The sequence below is a fragment of the Bos grunniens genome, chromosome 17, assembly GCF_055505025.1.
Source record: "Bos grunniens cultivar Pamir isolate PY7600 chromosome 17, Bosgru_T2T1.0, whole genome shotgun sequence".
Lineage (NCBI taxonomy): Eukaryota > Metazoa > Chordata > Mammalia > Artiodactyla > Bovidae > Bos > Bos grunniens.
Window position 1 is genome coordinate 7,520,592 of NC_141181.1, and position 20,766 is coordinate 7,541,357.

Sequence of the window (20,766 nt, forward strand, 5' to 3'; positions counted from 1 at the left end):
TGGTTATTCTTAAAATTATCTCCAGTATCTTATTTTTCTGGCCAAATCACAGATTAGTGGAGGACTTTATAAATATGGGGGATAAGTACCCTTTTAATCAGTTGTAGAGTTTTGGTATCCTCAGCAGTGCTCTGATGCTTAAACTCCTTCTGGAAGGTGGCTGCATTTCAAGAGGGGAGAGGGTAATCAAATAATTCATACATTTATTTAATTTTTTTTGTCTAATCTATTGCCATTTATAAAGGACCATCAGAAGATGGTACTGAACTGTCCTGGTTGCTTTGTATTACCTCATTCTTGAAAGAACTAAAATTCAATTTGTGGGTTTAGAATTGAGCTTGGTGAAATTCATTAAGATTAGAAGGAGGGACAAGGTGAACTTGAAAGGAAAGCATTGTGGGGTATGAGTGGAGGTTTACAAGCAAGAATATGTAAAATCTTGTGATTTATTGTACATACTTATTTTATTTAAGTAGATTTTTAAGTTTTCATATTTTCCCTTTCTGTAATCTACAAGTTTTCATTTAAAAATCTGTACATCATGTATATTCCATGCATACTTTCTTTTTTTAATGAAATCGTGTGTCTCCCGATGTATAGATCAGTCTTATGGACTCTGTGGGAGAGGGAGAGGGTGGGGAGATTTGGGAGAATAGCATTGAAACATGTATAATATCATGTATGAAACGAGTCGCCAGTCCAGGTTCAATGCACGGTACTGGATGCTTGGGGCTGGTGCACTGGGACGACCCAGAGGGAGGGTAGGGGAGGGAGGAGGGAGGAGGGTTCAGGATGGGGAACTCAGGTATACCTGTGGTGGATTCATTTCGATATTTGGCAAAACTAATACAATATTGTAAAGTTTAAAAATAAAATAAAAAAATAAAGTGATAAATGGAAAAAAAAAAAAAAAGAAATCATGTGTCTCTAGGGAATACAGATTTCTTTTGGAAAAGATGTTTTTTCCTTCTATATTTGGTCTTCTTCTACACATTTACCACTTTTTCTAATGTAAACATTATTCTTTCAGGTAAATAATCAAGTGAATGTTTTACACTTTAGTTCAGTCTACATTCTTGCTGTCCCAAACGGGTTTTCACCTCACAATATTTATTACTTGCTCATCTTATTCATTTTCCATCTTTAAAATTTCTTAAGCATCTTTGCTGTGTATCTTTGTGTGTTTTTCTATTGCCTTTTCCTTATGGCCTTGGTCACCTGCCATAATCTGAGTTTTTCCTTTTTTTTCCCTCCTGTAGTCAGTGTAATAGTAGATATGTAAGAATGGCTTATGAAAAACTTTTGTTGGATATGTATATGATAGTTCTAAATATATTTTAGCTGTTTAGTGCATGATCATATACTTACTTACCTAAAAAATATTGTAATGTCACTGTTTAAAAATTACACTGACATTGATAAAAATTTTTGGTCCATAGTATTTTTTCAGGTAAGGTAGAAAAGACGGTTCTAGATGAATATTTGTAGATAATTTATGGTTTTGATACAAAAGTTAATATGATTAAAATTTCAAGACTGACCAAAGTACTATCTTCTAAATTCTCTGCCATGATTTTATGACTTTGTTATTGTCATACTTTTTAAGGATAAAATTTTGTATATCACTGTCATAAATTAACATTTATATACTGAGTGTATTTATATATATGATGTACAGTTATGATACCTACAGTTACATATAATGTTCTCAAAGTATGTAATTATTCAAATAAAAATGATTAAAAAACATTTGATTATTGACCATGGAGGAAAAAATTTTCAGGTCACACATTGTTCTGGATTATGTGAACATAAAAGCATAAACAAAAAGCACTGTATTATATGTTTATATAATATTTACATAAACTACAAGAAAATACAAGAATTTGTATAAATTACAAGAGAATATTTTTTAAGTTGAAGATTAGAAGTAAATACAACTGACAATTTAGTAGCTATAGGTTAAGTATATTAGATTGTTAAGTATATAATCTTAAATTTTTTATAGAAATTTATAGGTATATTTTTAACTTGCCAAAATTCAACTTTGTAAATTCAGAATTGTAGCTGGATAAAATCTCAACTTCATGTTACATTAATGCAACAATAGTTATTAGTCCTGACAGTATTTAGAGAAGGAACATTCTATGAGTAAAAAAAAATAATCATCTCTAGCGTATTAATGCTTAAACTTCATATATGCTGTGATAAAACTAATACTATAAAACTTCTATTGAGTAGATACCTGAACTAAGAGTAAGCATTTTACTGTACCAAGAAATCAGTTTTTCAGAAAGGCACCCATATTTTACTCTGACTTTTAAAAATTATTTTTCCTAGTTGCTATAATGTTCAACTTCCCAGACCCTGCAACGGTAAAGAAAGTGGTTAACTATCTACCTCGTGTTGGCATTGGAACCAGTTTTGGATTGCCTCAAACCAGGTACTGTTTTATATGAAAAAAATATGGAAAATAATCTGTAATAATATTTTTTTAATTTGTTTTGAAATGCATGACCTTTTGTTTTATGCTTCATTTTAAATGGTAATTGCTAGTGTATCATTTTGAGTCAACTTAACTTCTGTCCGAAGAAGCTCAAAAAAGAGGAACAAATGTAAATGAAACTAATCTGAAAAACGAAAGCAATAAAATCAGAACATCAGTGAAAAGGGAAACAAAAACAATAAGAAAAATCAATGCAATGAAAAATTGTTTCTCTGAAAAGATTAATAAGAGTAGTAAATATCTATATAATGCTTATGACAAAAGACACAAAATGCCAATATCAGAATTAGAGAAGGAATATCACTACAGATCGTATAGATATTTTAAAAATAAGGAAATATTACGAACAAATTTAGACAACTTAGATGAATCGGCAGATTCCATGAAAGATACAAACTGTAAAATCTCACTAATGAAAGTGAATAGCTTTAATAACTTTACCGAGGAAATTGAATTTGTAGCTTAAAACCTTCTAACACGGAAAATACCTAGCTCAAATGGTTTCACTGGCAAATTCTATCAAATGTTTAGTGAAGTGACACAATTTCTCGGAAAACTCTTACAGATAATAGAAAAGAAGGATAAGTTTCCCAAGTAATCCTGTAAGCCAGCGTTACCTGAATTCCAAATCCACAAAAAGCCTTTCCAGAAAGGAAATTAAAGACCATCTTGATTGAAAATGAAGAAGTGAAACTGTCTTTATTAGTATATATACTTAATGTGAAATTACTGAGGAAACTGCAAAAATTTTCAAAAAGGAAAAAAGCATTAGAACTCATAGATGAATTTACCTATTTTGCAGCAGACATACTTTTATTCTTATATAGCAATGAACAATTGGAAACTGAAAATATGGTTTAAATAATATAAAAAAATTAAATAACTATGGGTATATTTGCAAATATATTGAGAATTATTCACTGAAAACTACAAACACAGTTTGTAAGAAACCTAAAAATGGAAAATTGTACTATACCATGTTCATGAATTGGAAGACTCAATGTAAGTAAGATGTTAGTTTTCTCCAAACAGATCTATAGGTTCAAAACAAACCTATCCAAAATTCTAGAAGACTGTTTTGGAGAAATTGACAAGCTGATTCTAAAATTTAAGTGGAAATGCAAATATCTAGAATTGCTAAGACAGTTTTGAAGTGGAAAAAGTTGGAGGACTTTATCTGATTTTAAAACTTAATATAAAATTACATTCACTGGTAGAGTTTCACATTTTTGTAAAATAGACTTACAGAGCAATGGAATATAATAGTGTCCAGAAATAGACCCATCCATAAATGAGCAATTTGATTTTCAACAAAGGTATCAAGATATGTTGATGGGAAAAGATAGTTTTTTTCAACAAAAACAGAGAAACAGAAAGACAAACCAAAAAAAAAAAAAAACCTACCTCACCCTTTATCTCAAAATGTAACATATTAACTAAAAATGTAACATAAGTTAACTCAAATTAACTCAAGTATGACATAACCTAACCATAAGTGCTAAAGTATAACTTCCTAAAGAAACCATAGGAGAGAAATTTTTGTGACCTTGTGTTGGGCAGAAACTTCTTAAGTAAGATTTTAAGAAACCACTTATTGGCCTTTCATATTAAAAACATATCATTTTAAAAGATACTCAAGAAAATGAAAAGGTGTGTTATAGACTGGGTTGAAATACTGGTACAACTTATACATGATAAAGGATTTATATAAAGGATATATAAGAAACTCTTCCATTTAATTATAAGACAAGCAATCTGTTTAAAAAAAAATAGAAGATTTGAGCAGATACATCAGCAAAGACTAGATATAAATAGCAAGCACATGAAAAGATACCAAACATCATTAGTCATCAAGGAAATGATGATATATCATTTTAAAACCATGGTGAGAACCCATGGCACACCTATTAGAATGACTTCTTAAAAAATGATAATAAGAAGAGCTAATAAGAATGCAAAGTAACTGGAACTTCACATATTGATGGGAAGATAAGCAGTTTTGGAGTTTCATAGGCTTCCCTGTCCATCACCACCTCCTGGAGTTTACTCAAATTCATGTCCGTTGAGTCGGTGATACCATCCAACCATCTCATCCTCTGTCGTCCCCTTCTCCTCCTGCCCCCAATCCCTCCCAGCATCAGGGTCTTTTCAAATGAGTCAGCTCTTTGCATCAGGTGGCCAAAGTATTGGAGTTTCAGCTTCAGCATCAATCCTTCCAATGAACACTCAGGACTGATCTCCTTCAGAATGGACTGGCTGGGTCTCCTTGCAGTCCAGGGGACTCTCAAGAGTCTTCTCCAAGCATCAATTCTTTGGTGCTCAGCTTTGTTTGTAGTCCGACTCTCACATCCATACGTGACTACTGAAAAAATGGTAACCTTGACTAGATGGATCTTTGTTGGAAAAGTAATGTCTCTGCTTTTTAATATGCTATCTAGGTTGGTCATAGCTTTTCTTCGAAGGAGCAAACATCTTTTAATTTCATGGCTGCAGTCACCATCTGCAGTGATTTTAGAGCCCCCCTTAATAAAGTCTGTCACTGTTTCCACTGTTTCCCCATCTATTTGCCGTGAAGTGATGGGACTGGATGCCATGATCTTTGTTTTCTGAATGTTGAGTTTGAAGCCAACTTTTTCACTCTCCTCTTTCACTTTCATCAAGAGGCTCTTCAGTTCCTCTTCACTTTCTGCCATAAGGGTGGTGTCATCTGCATATCTGAGGTTATTGATATTTCTCCCGGCAATCTTGAGTCCAGTTTGTGCTTCATCCAGCCCAGTGTTTCTCTTGATACACTCTGCATACAAATAAGCAGGGTGACAGTATACAGCCTTGACCTACTCCTTTACGTTTTTGGAACTAGTCTGTTGTTCCATGTCAGTTCTTATGGTTGCTTCCTGACCTGCAAACAGATTTCTCAAGAGGCAGGTCAGGTGGTCTAGTATTCCCATCTCCTTCAGCATTTTCCATAGTTTATTGTGATCCACACAGTCAAAGGCTTTGGCATGGTCAATAAAGCAGAAATAGATGTTTTTCTGGAACTCTTTTGCTTTTTTTGATGATCCAGCAGATGTTGACAATTTGATCTCTGGTTCCTAAAACAAGCTTGAACATCTGAAAGTTCATGGTTCATGTATTGTTGAAGCCTGGCTTGAAGAATTTTGAGCATTACTTTGCTAGTGTGTGAGATAAGTGCAGTTGTGCGGTAGTTTGAGCATTCTTTGGTGTTGCCTTTCTTTGGGATAGGAATGAAAACTGACCTTTTCCAGTCCTGTGGCCACTGCTAAGTTTTCCAAATTTGCTGGCATATTGAGTGCAGCACTCTCACAGCATCATCTTTTAGGTTAGACAAAATAGCTAATTAGATGAAATAGCTAAACTGGAACTGCATCACCTCCAATTGTAGTGATTCTTCCTAAGGCCCACTTGACTTCTCATTCCAGGATGTCTGGCTCTAGGTGAGTGATCACACCATCAGGATTATCTGGGTCATGAAGATCTCTTTTGTATAGTTTTTCTTTGTATTCTTGCCAACTCTTCTTAATATCTTCTGCTTCTGTTAGATCCATACCATTTCTGTCCTTTATCGAGCCCATCTTTGCATGAAATGCTCCCTTGGTATCTCTGATTTTCTTGAAGAGATCTCTAGTCTTTCCCGTATTGTTGTTTTCCTCTATTTCTTTGCATTGATTACTGTGGAAGGCTTTCTTATCTCTCCTTGCTATTCTTTGGAATTCTGCATTCAAATGGGTATATCTTTCCTTTTCTCCTTTGCTTTTCACATCTCTTCTTTTCACAGCTATTATTAGGCCTCCTCAGATATCCATTTTGCTTCTTTGCATTTTTTTTCCTTGGGGATGGTCTTGATACCTGTCTCCTGTACAATGCCATGAACCGCCATCCATAGTTCATCAGGCACTCTATCTATCAGATCTAGTCCCTTAAATCTTTTTCTTATTCCACTGTATAAAAATAAGAAATTTAATTTATGTCATACCTGAATTGTCTAGTGGTTTTCCCTACTTTCTTCAATTTCAGTCTGAATTTGGCAGTAAGGAGTTCATGATCTGAGACACAGTCAGCTCCTGGTCTTATTTTTGCTGACTGTATAGATCTTCTCCACCTTTGGCTACAAAGAATATAATCATTCTGATTTTGTTGTTGACCATCTGGTAATGTCCATGTATAGAGTCTTCTCTTGTGTTGTTGGAAGAGGGTGTTTGCTATGACCAGTGCATTCTCTTGGCAAAACTCTATTAGCCTTTGCCCTGTTTCATTCTGTACTCCAAGGCCAAATTTGCCTGTTACTCCAGATATTTCTTGACTTCCTACTTTTGCATTCCAGTCCCCTATAATGAAAAGTACATCTTTTTGGGGTGTTAGTTCTAAAACGTCTTGTAGGTCTTCATAGAACCATTCAGCTTCTTCAGCATTACTGGTCGGGGCATAGGCTTGGATTACCACGATATTGAATGGTTTGCCTTGGAAATGAACAAAGATCATTGTGTCGTTTTTGAAATTGCATCTTTAGTACTGCATTTCTGACTCTTTTGTTGACTATGATGGCTACTCCATTTCTTCGAAAAGATTCCTGCCCACAGCAGTAGATATAGTGGTCATCTGAGTTACATTCACCCATTCCAGTCCATTTTAGTTCGCTGATTCCTAGAATGTTGATGTTCACTCTTGTTATCTCCTGTTTGACCACTTCCAATTTGCTTTGATTCATGGACCTCACATTCCAGGTTCATATGCAGTATTGCTCTTTACAGCATCAAACCTGGCTTCCATCACCAATCCCATCCACAACTGGGTGTAGTTTTTGCTTTGGCTCCGTCTCTTCATTCTCTCTGGAGTTATTTCTCCACTGATCTCCGGTAGCATATTGGGCCCCTAGTGACGTGGGGAGTTCCTCTTTCAGTATCCTATCATTTTGCCTTTTCATACTGTTCATGGAGTTCTCAAGGCAAGAATACTGAAGTGGTTTGCCATTCCCTTCTCCAGTGGACCACATTCTGTCAGACCTCTTCTAACGCTGAAGAAGCTGAAGCTGAAGTTGAACGGTTCTATGAAGACCTACGAGACCTTTTAGAACTAACACCCCCAAAAGATGTCCTTTTCATTATAGGGGACTGGAATGCAAAAGTAGGAAGTTAAGAAACACCTGGAATAACAGGCACATTTGGCCTTGGAGTACAGAATGAAGCAGGGCAAAGACTAATACAGTTTTGCCAAGACAACTCACTGGTCATAGCAAACACCCTCTTCCAACAACACAAGAGAAGAGTCTACACATGGACATCACCAGATAGTCGACACCGAAATCAGATTGATTATATTCTTTGCAGCCAAAATAGAGAAGCTCTATACAGTCAACAAAAACAAGACCAGGAGCTGACTGTGGCTCAGATCATGAACTCCTTATTGCCAAATTCAGACTGAAATTGAAGAAAGTAGGGAAAACCACTAGACCATTCAGGTATGACCTAAATCAAATCCTTTATGATTATACAGTGGAAGTGGGAAATAGATTTAAGGGACAATATCTGACAGACAGAGTGCCTGATGAACTATGGACGGAGGTTCGTGACATTGTACAGGAGACAGGGATCAAGACCATCCCCATGGAAAAGAAATGCAAAAAAGCAAAATGGCTGTCTCAGGAGGCCTAACAAATAGCTGTGAAAAGAAGACCTAATAAATAGCTGTGAAAAGAAGAGAAGCTAAAAGCAAAGGAGAAAAGGAAAGATATAAGCATCTGAATGCAGAGTTCCAAAGAATAGCAAAAAGAGAAAAGAAAGCCTTCCTCAGCGATCAACACAAAGCAATAGAGGAAAACAACAGAATGGGAAAGACTAGAGATCTCTTCAAGAAAATTTGAGATACCAAAGGAAGATTTCATGCAAAGATGGGCTCGATAAAGGACAGAAATGGTGTGGACCTAACAGAAGCAGAAGACATTAAGAAGAGGTGGCAAGAATACACAGAAGAAGTGGACAAAAAAGATCTTCACGACCCAGATCATCACGATGGTGTGATCACTGACCTAGAGCCAGACATCCTAGAATGTGAAGTCAAGTGGGCCTTAGAAAGCATCACTACAAACAAAGCTAGTGGAGGTGATGGAATTCCAGTTGAGCTATTTCAAATCTTGAAAGATGATGCTGTGAAAGTGCTGAACTCAATATGACAACAAATTTGGAAAACTCAGCAGTGGCCACAGGACTGGAAAAGGTCAGTTTTCATTCCAATCCCAAAGAAAGGCAATGCCAAAGAATGCTCAAACTACCGCACAATTGCACTCATCTCACACGCTAGTAAAGTAATGCTCAAAATTCTCCAAGCCACGCTTTAGCAGTACGTGAACCGTGAACCTCCAGAGGTTCAACCTGGTTTTAGAAAAGGCAGAGGAACCAGAGATCAAATTGCCAACATCCGCTGGATTATGGAAAAAGCAAGAGAGTTCCAGAAAAACATCTATTTCTGCTTTATTGACTATACCAAAGCCTTTGACTGTGTAGATCACAATAAACTGTGGAAAATTCTGAAAGAGATGGGAACCTGCCTCTTGAGAAACCTATATGCAGGTCAGGAAGCAAGAGTTAGAACTGGACATGGAACAACAGACTGGTTCCAAATAGGAAAAGGGGTACGTCAAGGCTGTATATTGTCACACTGCTCATTTAACTTATATACAGAGTACATCATGGGAAAGGCTGGGCTGGAAGAAACACAAGCTGGAATCAAGACTGCTGGGAAAAATATCAATAACCTCATATATGCAGATGACACGACCCTTATGGCAGAAAGTGAAGAGGACCTAAAAAGCCTCTTGATGAAAGTGAAAGAGGAGAGTGAAAAAGCTGACTTAAAGCTCAACATTTAGAAAACGAAGATCATGGCATCTGGTCCCATCACTTCATGGGAAATATATGGGAAACAGTGGAAACAGTGTCAGACTTTATTTTTCTGGGCTCCAAAATCACTGCAGATGGTGACTGCAACCATGAAATTAAAAGACGCTTACTCCTTGGAAGGAAAGTTATGACCAACCTAGATAGCATATTCAAAAGCAGAGACATTACTTTGCCACGAAAGGTCCATCTAGTCAAAGCTATGGTTTTTCCAGTGGTCATGTATGGATGTCAGAGTTGGACTGTGAAGAAGCCTGAGCGCTGAAGAATTGATGCTTTTGAACTGTGGTGTTGGAGAAGACTCTTTTGAGTCCCTTGGACTGCAGGGAGATCCATCCAGTCCATTCTGAGGGAGACCAGCCCTGGGATTTCTTTGGAAGGACTGATGCTGAGGCTGAAACTCCAATACTTTGGCCACCTCATGAGAACAGTTGACACCTTAGAAAAGACTCTGATGCTGGGAGGGATTGGGGGCAGGAGGAGAAGGGGATGACAGAGGATGAGATGGCTGGATGGCATTACTGACTTCTTGGGCGTGAGTCTGAGTGAAATCTGGGAGTTGGTGATAGACAGGGAGGCCTGGCGTGCTGTGATTCATGGTGTTGCAAAGAGTCGGACACGACTGAGCGACTGAACTCCACTGACCTGGAACTATGATGGAGGTAATGAATATAATGTGGACCTCTTCAGAAGATCCCATGCATGAACTATCTCCTTGTAGTTTCACTCAAAGGCATTTACCCTAGAGAAATGGAAATATGTGTATTCATACAGTGACCTATTCATAAATGTTGATACAGCTATGAACAACAAATTGGAACTAGCCAAAATGGTCATGTACTAGTGAATGGACGAATTATGGTATGTTCATCCATACAACAAGATATACTGCTCAGCATTAAAGAGGAACAATCTCCAATTTACAGAAGAACGCAAATGAATTTTAAAAGTATGATGGTATCTAAAGAAACAACCCAATCAAAAAATTGATAGAAGACATAAATAGACATTTCTCTGGAGAAGACATACAGGAGGCCAAGAGGTACATGAAAAGATGTTCTTCACTGCTAGTTATTAGAGAAATGGAAATCAAAGTACAGTGAAGTCTCCCGTCACACTGGTCAGAACGGCCATCATCAAAAAGTCCCCAAACAGGAAATGCCAGAGAGGGTATGGAGAGAAGGGAACACTCCTATATTGTTTGTGGGAATGTAAATTGGCACAGCTTCTATGGAGAACAGTATGAAGGTTTCTTCAAAACCTAAATAAAGAGCTATCATATGACCCTGCAATCCTACCCTTGGGCATATATGTAGAGAAAAACATGAAACGAAAGAATACATGCTCCCCAGTGTTCACTGCAACCCTGTTCATGGAAGCAACCTAAATATCCATTTGCAGAGGAGTGGATAAAGCAGATGTGGTACATACGTACAATGGAGTAGTATTCAGCCATTGCAAAGAATGAAATAATGCCATTTTCAGCAACATGAATGGTCCTATAGAGTGTCATACTGAGTAAGTCAGACAGGAAGGATAAATTTATTGTATGACATCCCCTGTAAAGTGAAAGTGAAAGTTGCTCAGTCATGTCTGACTCTTTGCAACCCCATGGACTATACAGTCCATGGAATTCTCTAGGCCAGAATACTGAAGTGGGTAGCCTTTCCCTTCTCCAGGGGATCTTCCCAACCCAGGGATCAAACCGAGGTCTCTCATATTGCAGACAGATTCTTTACCAGCTGATCCACCAGGGAAGCCCAAGAATACTGGAGTGGGTAGCCTATCCCTTTTCCAGCAGATCTTCCTGACCCAGGAGTCAAACCAAGGTCTCCTGCATTGCAGACAGATTCTTTGCCAACTGAGCTATCAGGGAAGCCCGACATCCCATATATGTGGAATCTAAAAAGAAATGATACAAATGAACATACTTATAAAACAGAGATTCACAGACTTAGCGAATGAACTTACAGTTGCCAAGGGAAAGGATAGGGGAACAGAATAGTTAGAGTTTGGGTTGGACATGTACACACTGCTATATTTAAGTGGATAACCAACAAAGCCCTACTGTATAGCACGTGGAATGTGGCAATGTCATGTGGCAGCCTGGATGGAAGGGGAGTTTGGGGGAGAATGGATACATTTATACATATGGCTGAGTCCCTTTGCTGTCCACCTGAAACTGTCATAAAATTGTTAATCAGCTATATCCCAGTATAAAATAAAGAAGTTTACAATAAAAAGTATGGTGCTAGGTGAAAGAAGCCAACTGTTTGTATATTGTGCTTGTATACTGTGTATACAATCTGTGTATAGTGTGATTCCATTTATATGACATTTTGGAAAAAGTGAAACTACTTGGACAAAAATCAGATCAATGGTTTCAAGAGACTGAAATTGAAAAGGGACTATTAGTTACAAAAGAGTGTGAGGAAACTTTTTGATAACATGGAAATATTTCCTGTCTTGACTTTGTGGTGTTACCCGACTATGTTTGTTGGCAAAACTCATTGCGTTGTATACCTAAAAAGGATGAATTTTACACAGTGTAAAGAAATTGGTACACCTGAGTTTTATAAACAAATAGATAAATAGTGTGAAATCAGTATACAGCGTGAGAAACTCAAGAACCATGCCAGTAGGAATGCAAGTTAGTATAGTCACCTTGGAAAATTTGGCAGTTTTCTTATTAAGTTAACTATATACTTAATTTATGTCCTGTCAGTTCCACTCCTAGGTGATTATAGAGAGTAATGAAAGTATATGTACACACATTCACTTGTAAGCAAATATTAATAGCAGTGTTATTCATGTAGTCCCAAATTGAAACATTTCTAGTCCATCAACTGTAAATGGATCAGTAGATTGTAGTGCGTCCATGCAATGAAATGCTATACAGAAGTTATTTACAAAACAGCAACACAGACTCAAAAACATAAGAAGCAAACTTACAGTTACCAAAACAGAAATGTGATGGGGGGATAAATTTGGAGCCTGAGATTAACAGATTCACACTACTATATATAAAATTAACAACACAGATTTATTGAATATCACAGGTAGCTATATTCAGTATCTTATACTAACATATAATGGAAAATAATATGAAAAATATTTACATATGTATAACTGAATCACTTTGCTATATACCTGAAACTAACCCAATATTGTATATCAACTACACTTCAATTAAAAAATATCAGCAATTATCTCTACATTATAGAATTTAAGGTTTCAATTTATCTACTTCCAAAATCTTTATTTTTCCAATTCATAAAAATGTAGATGCACTACTTTTATTATCTAATTAAAAGATATAAAACAAATTTCAAAAGAAATAAAAAGGAGTTGACCACTGACATGTTCAGCAGCATGGATGAGTCTCAGAATCATTAGTAAACAAAGCTGTGTGCTACAGGCGTCATGGCCATCATGGGCTATGATTCTCCTTACGTGAAGTGATTGAGAAATAATGTGAAATTATATGATTCTATCTATATGAGACTATTATAGAAGCAAAACCGTATAGTGACAGAAAGCAGATCATTGGTTACCAGGAACTAGGACAAAGGACTTAGCTTTTTGGAGTGTTTCTATGATGATTGGTTACAGAAACAGGTATATTCAAAAGTTATTAAACCATACATTTAAGTTTGGTAGATGTTATTATATTATGTTTTATCCCAGCAAAGATCAGTGAAAAAGAGGCTCTGCATGTTTAAAATACCTAAGTTACAGAAGTGCTTATTTCATACCCATTTTCAAATGTACCATCACTTAATATGTATAATAAATCATTAAACTTTTTATCATTTTGATTAAAATGATTAGACTTTGCTTTATTATGTCATATTTGTTTCAATTTTTTCTGTTGATGTCAATATCAAATCCATATGTTAAGGATTTTGCATGCAATATATTTAATTAAAACTTTTATCTTTAACCTCCGATAAATCAGAGTTCAAATATTAATTTTGTATATACATGTGGAGTTAATAACTAGCATTTATATTGTTCAAAGTAACTTAATAACTATGTGAAAGGAATGTTAAAATGCCAAAGCATCTCTCCCAGTACAGGGAATTGGAAGAGTGTCAGGTTATATCGCTCTTTCCTGTGTGCTAGCCAGTTGTCTGTATTTAAAAAGCAGGATCATTACCTGTTTTATTTCTTAGTAGTTGTTAATTTTCATCAATTCAGTTAGCTAATTTAAGAACTAGGAAGAGACTTAACACTGAAATTTTTATATTGATTGAAATGCATTAGCAGTAGAAACTTGCAGTTTACTTTTAACATACCTAATTTTGTATTGATTTGGGCTGTTTTTGATTAGTGTTTAATCAGGTTTTTTATTTAGTATCTTCTTTTAACTGCAACTGATATAGAATCAACAGATAATAGCCAAAATATCCGTAGGAGTTGTAGTCATCCTGGGCTAGAGGAGTTTGTAAGCTGATACACTCCCACGCCCTGTGGCAGTAGGACTCTGGTCTTTGCCAAACCTGTTTCGCCATAGGCTGCTTTTGAGTGAGTTCATGACTTTGAGCAATTGATCCCAGATAGAATGAGGTAGAAGCCCCAGTGTCTTCTTATGACCTGCTCTTGATAGTCACAAGCCATCATTTCTGCTACATCTTATTTGTTTCAGGAGAGTTATTAAATACAGCCCAGGCCCCTTGGCAGGAGAATCAAGTTCCTTCTCTTAAAGAGAAAATAGCAAAGAATTTGTCGACATGTAACAGGTTAGAACTTTGCAAGGCTGATTTTTTTGAAAAGCTCAATAAAATTGACATACTTTGCCTAACTATGAACAAAAGAGGTAATATGAATTAGCAAAGTCAGAAATGGAAGAAGGGACTGGACTGCTGACCATGTAGAAATTAAAAACATTAGCAGGAAATATCAGCTTACAAATTAAGACAATTGAGATGAGATGGACAAGTTCCTGGACAGTCAGAATTGCCAAAACTTTCTCAAGAAGAAATTAAAACTCTGAATAGACCTGTGACAGATCCATTGGATTAGAATTCAAAAATCTTACCGAAGAGTCAAGGCCCAGATGGGTTAACTGATGAATCTTATTAAATAGATAAATTAGAAAAATACCAACCCTTCACAAACTCATTCAGAAGATACAGAAGAAACACTTACCAACTCATTCTGTGAGGCCATCTTTTCCCTATTATCAATGCCAGGCAAAGATTTCACAAGAAAAAAACTATAGACTAATAACCCTAATGAACATACACAAAAATGCTTTATAAAATATTGCCAAACCAAATCCAGCAGTATACAAAAAGGATTATAAGGTAGCCATATGGGTTTTATCACAGGAACTCAAATTGATTTAAATCTGAAAATCAGTATTATGCACATAGTTAATAGAATACAGGATAAACAGGTAAGCAGCAGCCACCAAAAAGTCCCATACTTTGCCCATACTACACCGTACTTACTGTTTAAAGACTGAATGCTTTGCCCCTACTGTCAGGAAAGCCAGAATGTCTTCCATTCTCACCACTTCTATTAAAATTACATTGGGGATTTCAGCCTGTGTGATAAGAAAGGAAGGGATGGAGGGGAAAAGCAAAGGCATCCAGATTAGAAATGTCTTTTTCCTAGATGACAAAGACATGTACAGTTTTTACAATGAAAAATGCATAACAAATGGCTGTTAGAAATTAAAGACAACATCGATAGATGGAAATGTTCCATGTTCATGGATCAGAAGGTTCAGTATAAAGATGTCAATTCTCCTCAGATCTATAAATTTAATACAATCCCTATCAAAATTTAGTACACTTTTTGGGAGAAATTCAGCTGAAATACAATGAATCTATATTTGCCAGAACAGTTTTGAAAAACAACAAAATTAGAAAACTTAAACTATGTGATTTCAAAACTTACCATAAGGCCACAATAATCAAAATGTGTGCTATTTATCCAATGATAGGCGTATAAGTTAATGAAACTACATTAAGAATAAAGAAATAAAATAAGCCCTTGCATTTATGGTCAGTTGCTTTTTAACAAAGTTGCCAACACAATTCAATGAGGAAAGGGTAATCTTTAAATAAATACTTCTGTAATGATTGGAAAGTCACATGCAAGAAAATGAATGTCAACACACTGTTCATAAGAATTAGAAAATGGATTTAATCAAAATTTAAAATGTTTGTGCTTTAAATGCATCACTTAAATATATGAAAAGATAAGCCACAGACTGAGAAAATTTTTGTGCATCATATATCTAGTAAAGAAACTGCATCCAGAATGTATAGAGACCTTTTACAACTCAATATAGGATGAAAGAAGCCCCCCGGTTAATGAAGAAAAGATCTGATAGTAATTTCCTCAAAGAAAGTAAATGGCTAAGTAGCACATGAAAAGAAATTCAACCGTGTACATTAAAATGATATCAGTTTATACTCACTAGTATGGCTATAATCAAAACTACCTACAATAGTAAGTTTTGGCAGAGATGTGGAAAAGTTCAAACATCATGCATTGTTTGTTGGAATGTATAATGGAAAACCATTTGGCAGTTTCTCATAAAGTTAAAGTCAGCGTACAGCCCAGCAGTTTCACTCCCAGTAATCTACCCCAAAGAAGTACAACCATATGTTTATCAAAGACATATACATGAATGTTCCTAGTAGCATTTTTCATAAAAGCTAAAAAGTGAAATAATTTAAATGTCCATCAGTTGGGGAATGAATTTTTAAAATGTGGTGTATTCTGTATTCATACAATGGAATACTACTTAGCAATCAAAAGAAATGAACTGCTTATACATGCTGCCACAGTGATGAATCTGAAATACATTATGGTTAGTGAAAGAAGCCTAATGCGAAAGATAACATGATGTCTGATTCCATTTGTCTGAAATGTTCAGAAAAGGCAAGTTCATACAGATGGAAGCAGATTGATAGTTGCCTAGAGCTAGGGGTAGAATTAAGCGTTAGTTCTAGATAGGCACAAGGCGACTTGTTGTGGTGATTAAAACATTCCAAAATACATTGTGGTGATAATCGCACAACTCTAGACATTTACTTTAAACGCATTGAATAGTACACTTACATGCATAAATTTTATGGTATGTAAATTACACCTTTGTAAATTAAGCTTGAAAAAAAATAGGTATCTTGTCCTTAGTGGTAGGAAGAACTAGGACAGCATACTTCTCTGAGATTCTGGGCTCCAAATGTATTTAATCCTGCCACCTATTTCCCACTGCTACTTAGTGTTGGTCAGTTATGTCCTTTTGTATTTATATTACATTAAGAAAATAGAAAACTTGGTATATTGTTAGGGTATATAAAAAAATAGTTTCTCTTACCTTTATCCCAACTGATGAATAGACACCTGAAGAGTGAATCCTCTTTCCTCTGTTACAATAGGTATGAAAAACATGATGTTTAAATTAATAATGTACAAATATGTTTTCTTTAAGAGATGACTATAAAAACTGATAAAGATGTGTATACAATTTTATATGTATTTCTTAGTAACTATAATAGCTCTTATACCAGTAAAGCAGTGAATTATTAATCATACTGTTATTAATCAATTTATAGAGCTAGCTATTATAATGGTTTTGTAATGACAGCTTACCTTAATGAATAGAACATGGATAATAGACCTGTGGCTCATCCAAATCATTTGTTTAAGCATTAATTGTAGATTGAAACACCTCTAGTGTTCATTAATATAAATACATCAATTCGAATGAGCCCAGAAGTCATGATTTATTATTGATATAACTAATCTTAAGTTTAAATTGATTCCACATCAAATTCTTTTTCTTGCAGGCGTATCTCATTAGCTAGTCCACGTCAACTTTTTAAAGCTTCTAATATGACCCAGCGATGGCAGCACAGGGAGATTTCAAACTTTGAGTACTTGATGTTTCTCAACACAATAGCAGGTAATTTAAGCCCATATGTTGATTTATTTCAAATGATAAGTTATTAATTGTGCTATTAGATTATTTTGAGTATGCATATGAATGGAGTCATTCTATGTAAAGCTGAAAGCATAAGCAACATACAAAGATGAGGAAAAAATGAAATATAGCTAAAGAATGATTATTAGTATACTGTGTGTGTACATATATTCATAAAGGTATGATGAAAATGAAAACTAAAAAGATTGTGTGGAGACATTCATTATGAAAGATTTTCTCTCAATTTGAGGAATTAACAGTCAATTCACAGGGAAGTTTTTGACAGTTTCTGAACAAATGAGCAATATCAGAGCTGTATGAAAAGTTGGAAGCAGTATGAAGGATAAAGAAGGGTGCAGGGAGTCTCGGTGGAGAGCAAAAGTTAGGAGGCAGTTGCACATAAAAAGTAATGAGGGCCTGCATTAGAGAGGTGACAGTAGGAATTAAAACAAAGGATTAGATAACACAAGAATTTACAAGGTACAAACCATCTGCCATCCAGAGGACTGAATGCTGAGAGTAAATGAGAAGAAAGTGTCAGAAAAGACTTCCAGGCTTCTGTTCTAAATCATGGGGGAAACCGTGGTGCTATTAAAGGAAAAAGAAGGAAAAAATTTGATCTAGAGAAAGATGATGATTTTACTGTGCTAGCAAGGCATACAATATATCAAAAAGATGCTGAAGTACAGAAGGCATTTGGAACTTAGAGAAAGACATTGGGTTTCATCTGCATAGAGACTAATCACCAAGAGATAGAGATGAGATTACCAAGCCAGATGATGCAGAAAGCAGTGAGATAAGGTCTGGGGCCTGCTCTTGAGCAGGACAAAAAGAAAGAGGAAAGTTGTTAAGGAAGAGAAGAGGATCAGTGATCCCAGAAATTATAGATTTAGTAGGAGAACTAAGTTGAAACAAATGGCTTGAGACATAACGGGAGAGGAAGAGGGAAAAGTGTAGGCCTCTGTATCAAATGTGATTCAGAGGTGAGGGGGAATTCAGAATGAATACAGGTCATGCATTAGGCTTTAGCATCTCAGAACCTACAAGTTACTTTATAGGAGTTCATTTTCAAAATAAACAAAAGAGTTTAAGGACTGAATGGCTGGAGATTAAATGAGAACCTTAGGTGTAGATTGGGCTTTCCTGGTGGCTCAGATGGTAAAGAATCTGCCTACGATTCAGGAGACCCCGGTTCAATTCCTGGGTTGGGAAGTTCCCCTGTAGAAGGGATAGGCTATTCTTGGGCTCCAGTATTCTTGGGCTTCCCTGGTGGCTCAGATGGTAAAGAATCTGCCTGCAGTGCGGGAGACCTGGATCTTACCTGGGCTGGAAAGATCTCCTAGAGGAGGGCATGGCGACTCATTCCAGTATTCTTGCCTGGGGAATCCCCCTGGACAGAGGAGCCTGCTGGGCTACAGTCCATAGGATTACAAAGAGTTGGACACGACTGAGTGACTAAACACAGGCATTCAGTAGTTATATATTGAATTTAACTTAATTAACAAGAGTCTGTTGACGATGAGCAGGTATGTACTCTTTTATTGTAGGTACAATAAACTTGATTATTTAAGCATATAGGATAACAAAAGTATTTTATTGTTTACTGATGGTAAGATCTCAATCAGAAGGAGAGAAAAATGCAAGAGAAAAGGGATATCAAAATAGGCTGCTTTTTGCTACTAAGTTCATTTATTTTTTTCTGGGAGAAATTAAAACTGACAGAAATATGAAGTGTGATAATTACATCTGAATTAAAATTATCTTATTATTCATATTTTGTAAGACTGTTTCCAGGCCTCAAGCTTATGATGAATAGAATGAAATAAAATGCTAAAAACATCAAATCATGAGGAAGGCTTAGATACCGAGAATCTGTGTGGAGAGCTAGTGTAATACTCAGCTGTATGTTGATATGACATCCGTATATATTTGAGAACTGGGAAAGAAAGAAGGGGATAGAATACACTGTAAGAAAGGAATTCAAGCAATATTAATATATTTATCTCCCTTATGTTAGCCATAAAAGTTTGTTCACATTAAATCTAGCTAAATATAGGTTATAGACTAATAAAATGGTGGGGGCAGTGTTTTTACTTTGGAAACAGTGATGTCACCTACTGAACCTGCCTCCCTAAAGTGATATTCAGAAAGCTGCTGTTTCTACATGGATGGGCTACCTCACCCTTTGCTTTATTCATATTGTTAATAGACCCGAATGTGTCATTGAATGTCTTTGATTTAGAAGAAGCATAGAAGATTGTGTGGCATCATTTGGGAATTAAATAAGCAGCCTCGATGATGCCATGAATTATATTCAAAGGGGCATAGAATTTGAAAGCTTTCACAGGAATTTCAGAGTTATTTAGAATAACCTCATCATTTTACAGGTGACTAATGAATGCCCACAGGGGTTAAGTCACTTGAACTTGGTTTATTAGTTGGTTGGTTGATTGGTTAGTTAATTAATGGCAGAGAAAGGATTCTGGTTTTGAAAAACTCTTATGTGATAGGAAATTGTTTTTTAAATTCTTAGTGAAGATTATTTTTGTTTCAATTAATACAAATAGCTGTGGAATTTATAAGAACATTAGCATGGGTACAGAGCATCTAGATTTAAATATAGTTCAACCATTGCGAGTTCCATGATTTGGGGCAAGTTACATAAACTTTTGTGCCTCACTTTTCTATTTATAAAATGGGGTGATCCTATTTTCATAGAGTTATTGTGAAAATTAAATGAAATAATGAATAAATGATAGCACTGGGAACAGTGTTTGGCACTCAGAAATTGTTGTTCTTGTTATTTTTAATAAAATATATTCCAGAATGTTTATCATCTTACTATTCTAAATTAAGAATGACTTTTTTCTCTCTTCTAGGACGGACTTACAATGACTTAAATCAGTATCCTGTGTTTCCATGGGTCATTACTAATTATGAATCGGAAGAACTGGATCTTACTTTGCCAAGTAACTTCAGAGATTTGTCCAAGGTAATTTCTTAGTTCATCTGAAATACTATGTGTAAAATATTATATATTATCTTGCATATAAAAAGAAATCTGATTATCTTTATTTTCACAACACCTTAAAAAACTTTTTAATATAACTTTAATATATTTATCTTTTAAATGTATTTTCATTATTCTCAAATTTAAAAGAGAAATTTAATATGCATGATAACCTTGATGGCAATTAAATTTTGAATTCCACAAATTCAGTACTTAAACCTTTCTTGGCTTATCATTGACTACAGAATGCTTCTTTCTTACCTCCATACTTTGCTTCCTCTGCCTTGAACATTCGTCTCTGCTCTGTGAATGGCTGACCCTCTCAGCCCTTCAGGACCACTACCTCATAGTGACTGTTACAGATCCCTTCCTCTGTCAAAGCATCTGAAATGAC

The 20,766-nt window shown here is 35.6% G+C and overlaps 1 protein-coding gene across 8 annotated transcripts in view; it reads left to right on the forward strand.

Annotated features, from left to right (window-relative positions):
• LRBA (LPS responsive beige-like anchor protein) overlaps positions 1 to 20,766 on the forward strand; it is a 758,928-nt gene that overhangs the window by 527,319 nt on the left and 210,843 nt on the right. For all 8 annotated transcript variants that reach the window (XM_086346372.1, XM_086346374.1, XM_086346378.1 and 5 more), the window contains 3 exons: positions 2,341 to 2,443; positions 17,229 to 17,344; positions 20,242 to 20,354. In XM_086346372.1, coding sequence (XP_086202498.1) covers positions 2,341 to 2,443; positions 17,229 to 17,344; positions 20,242 to 20,354 — 332 coding nt within the window. The remainder of the gene's footprint in view (positions 1 to 2,340; positions 2,444 to 17,228; positions 17,345 to 20,241; positions 20,355 to 20,766) is intronic.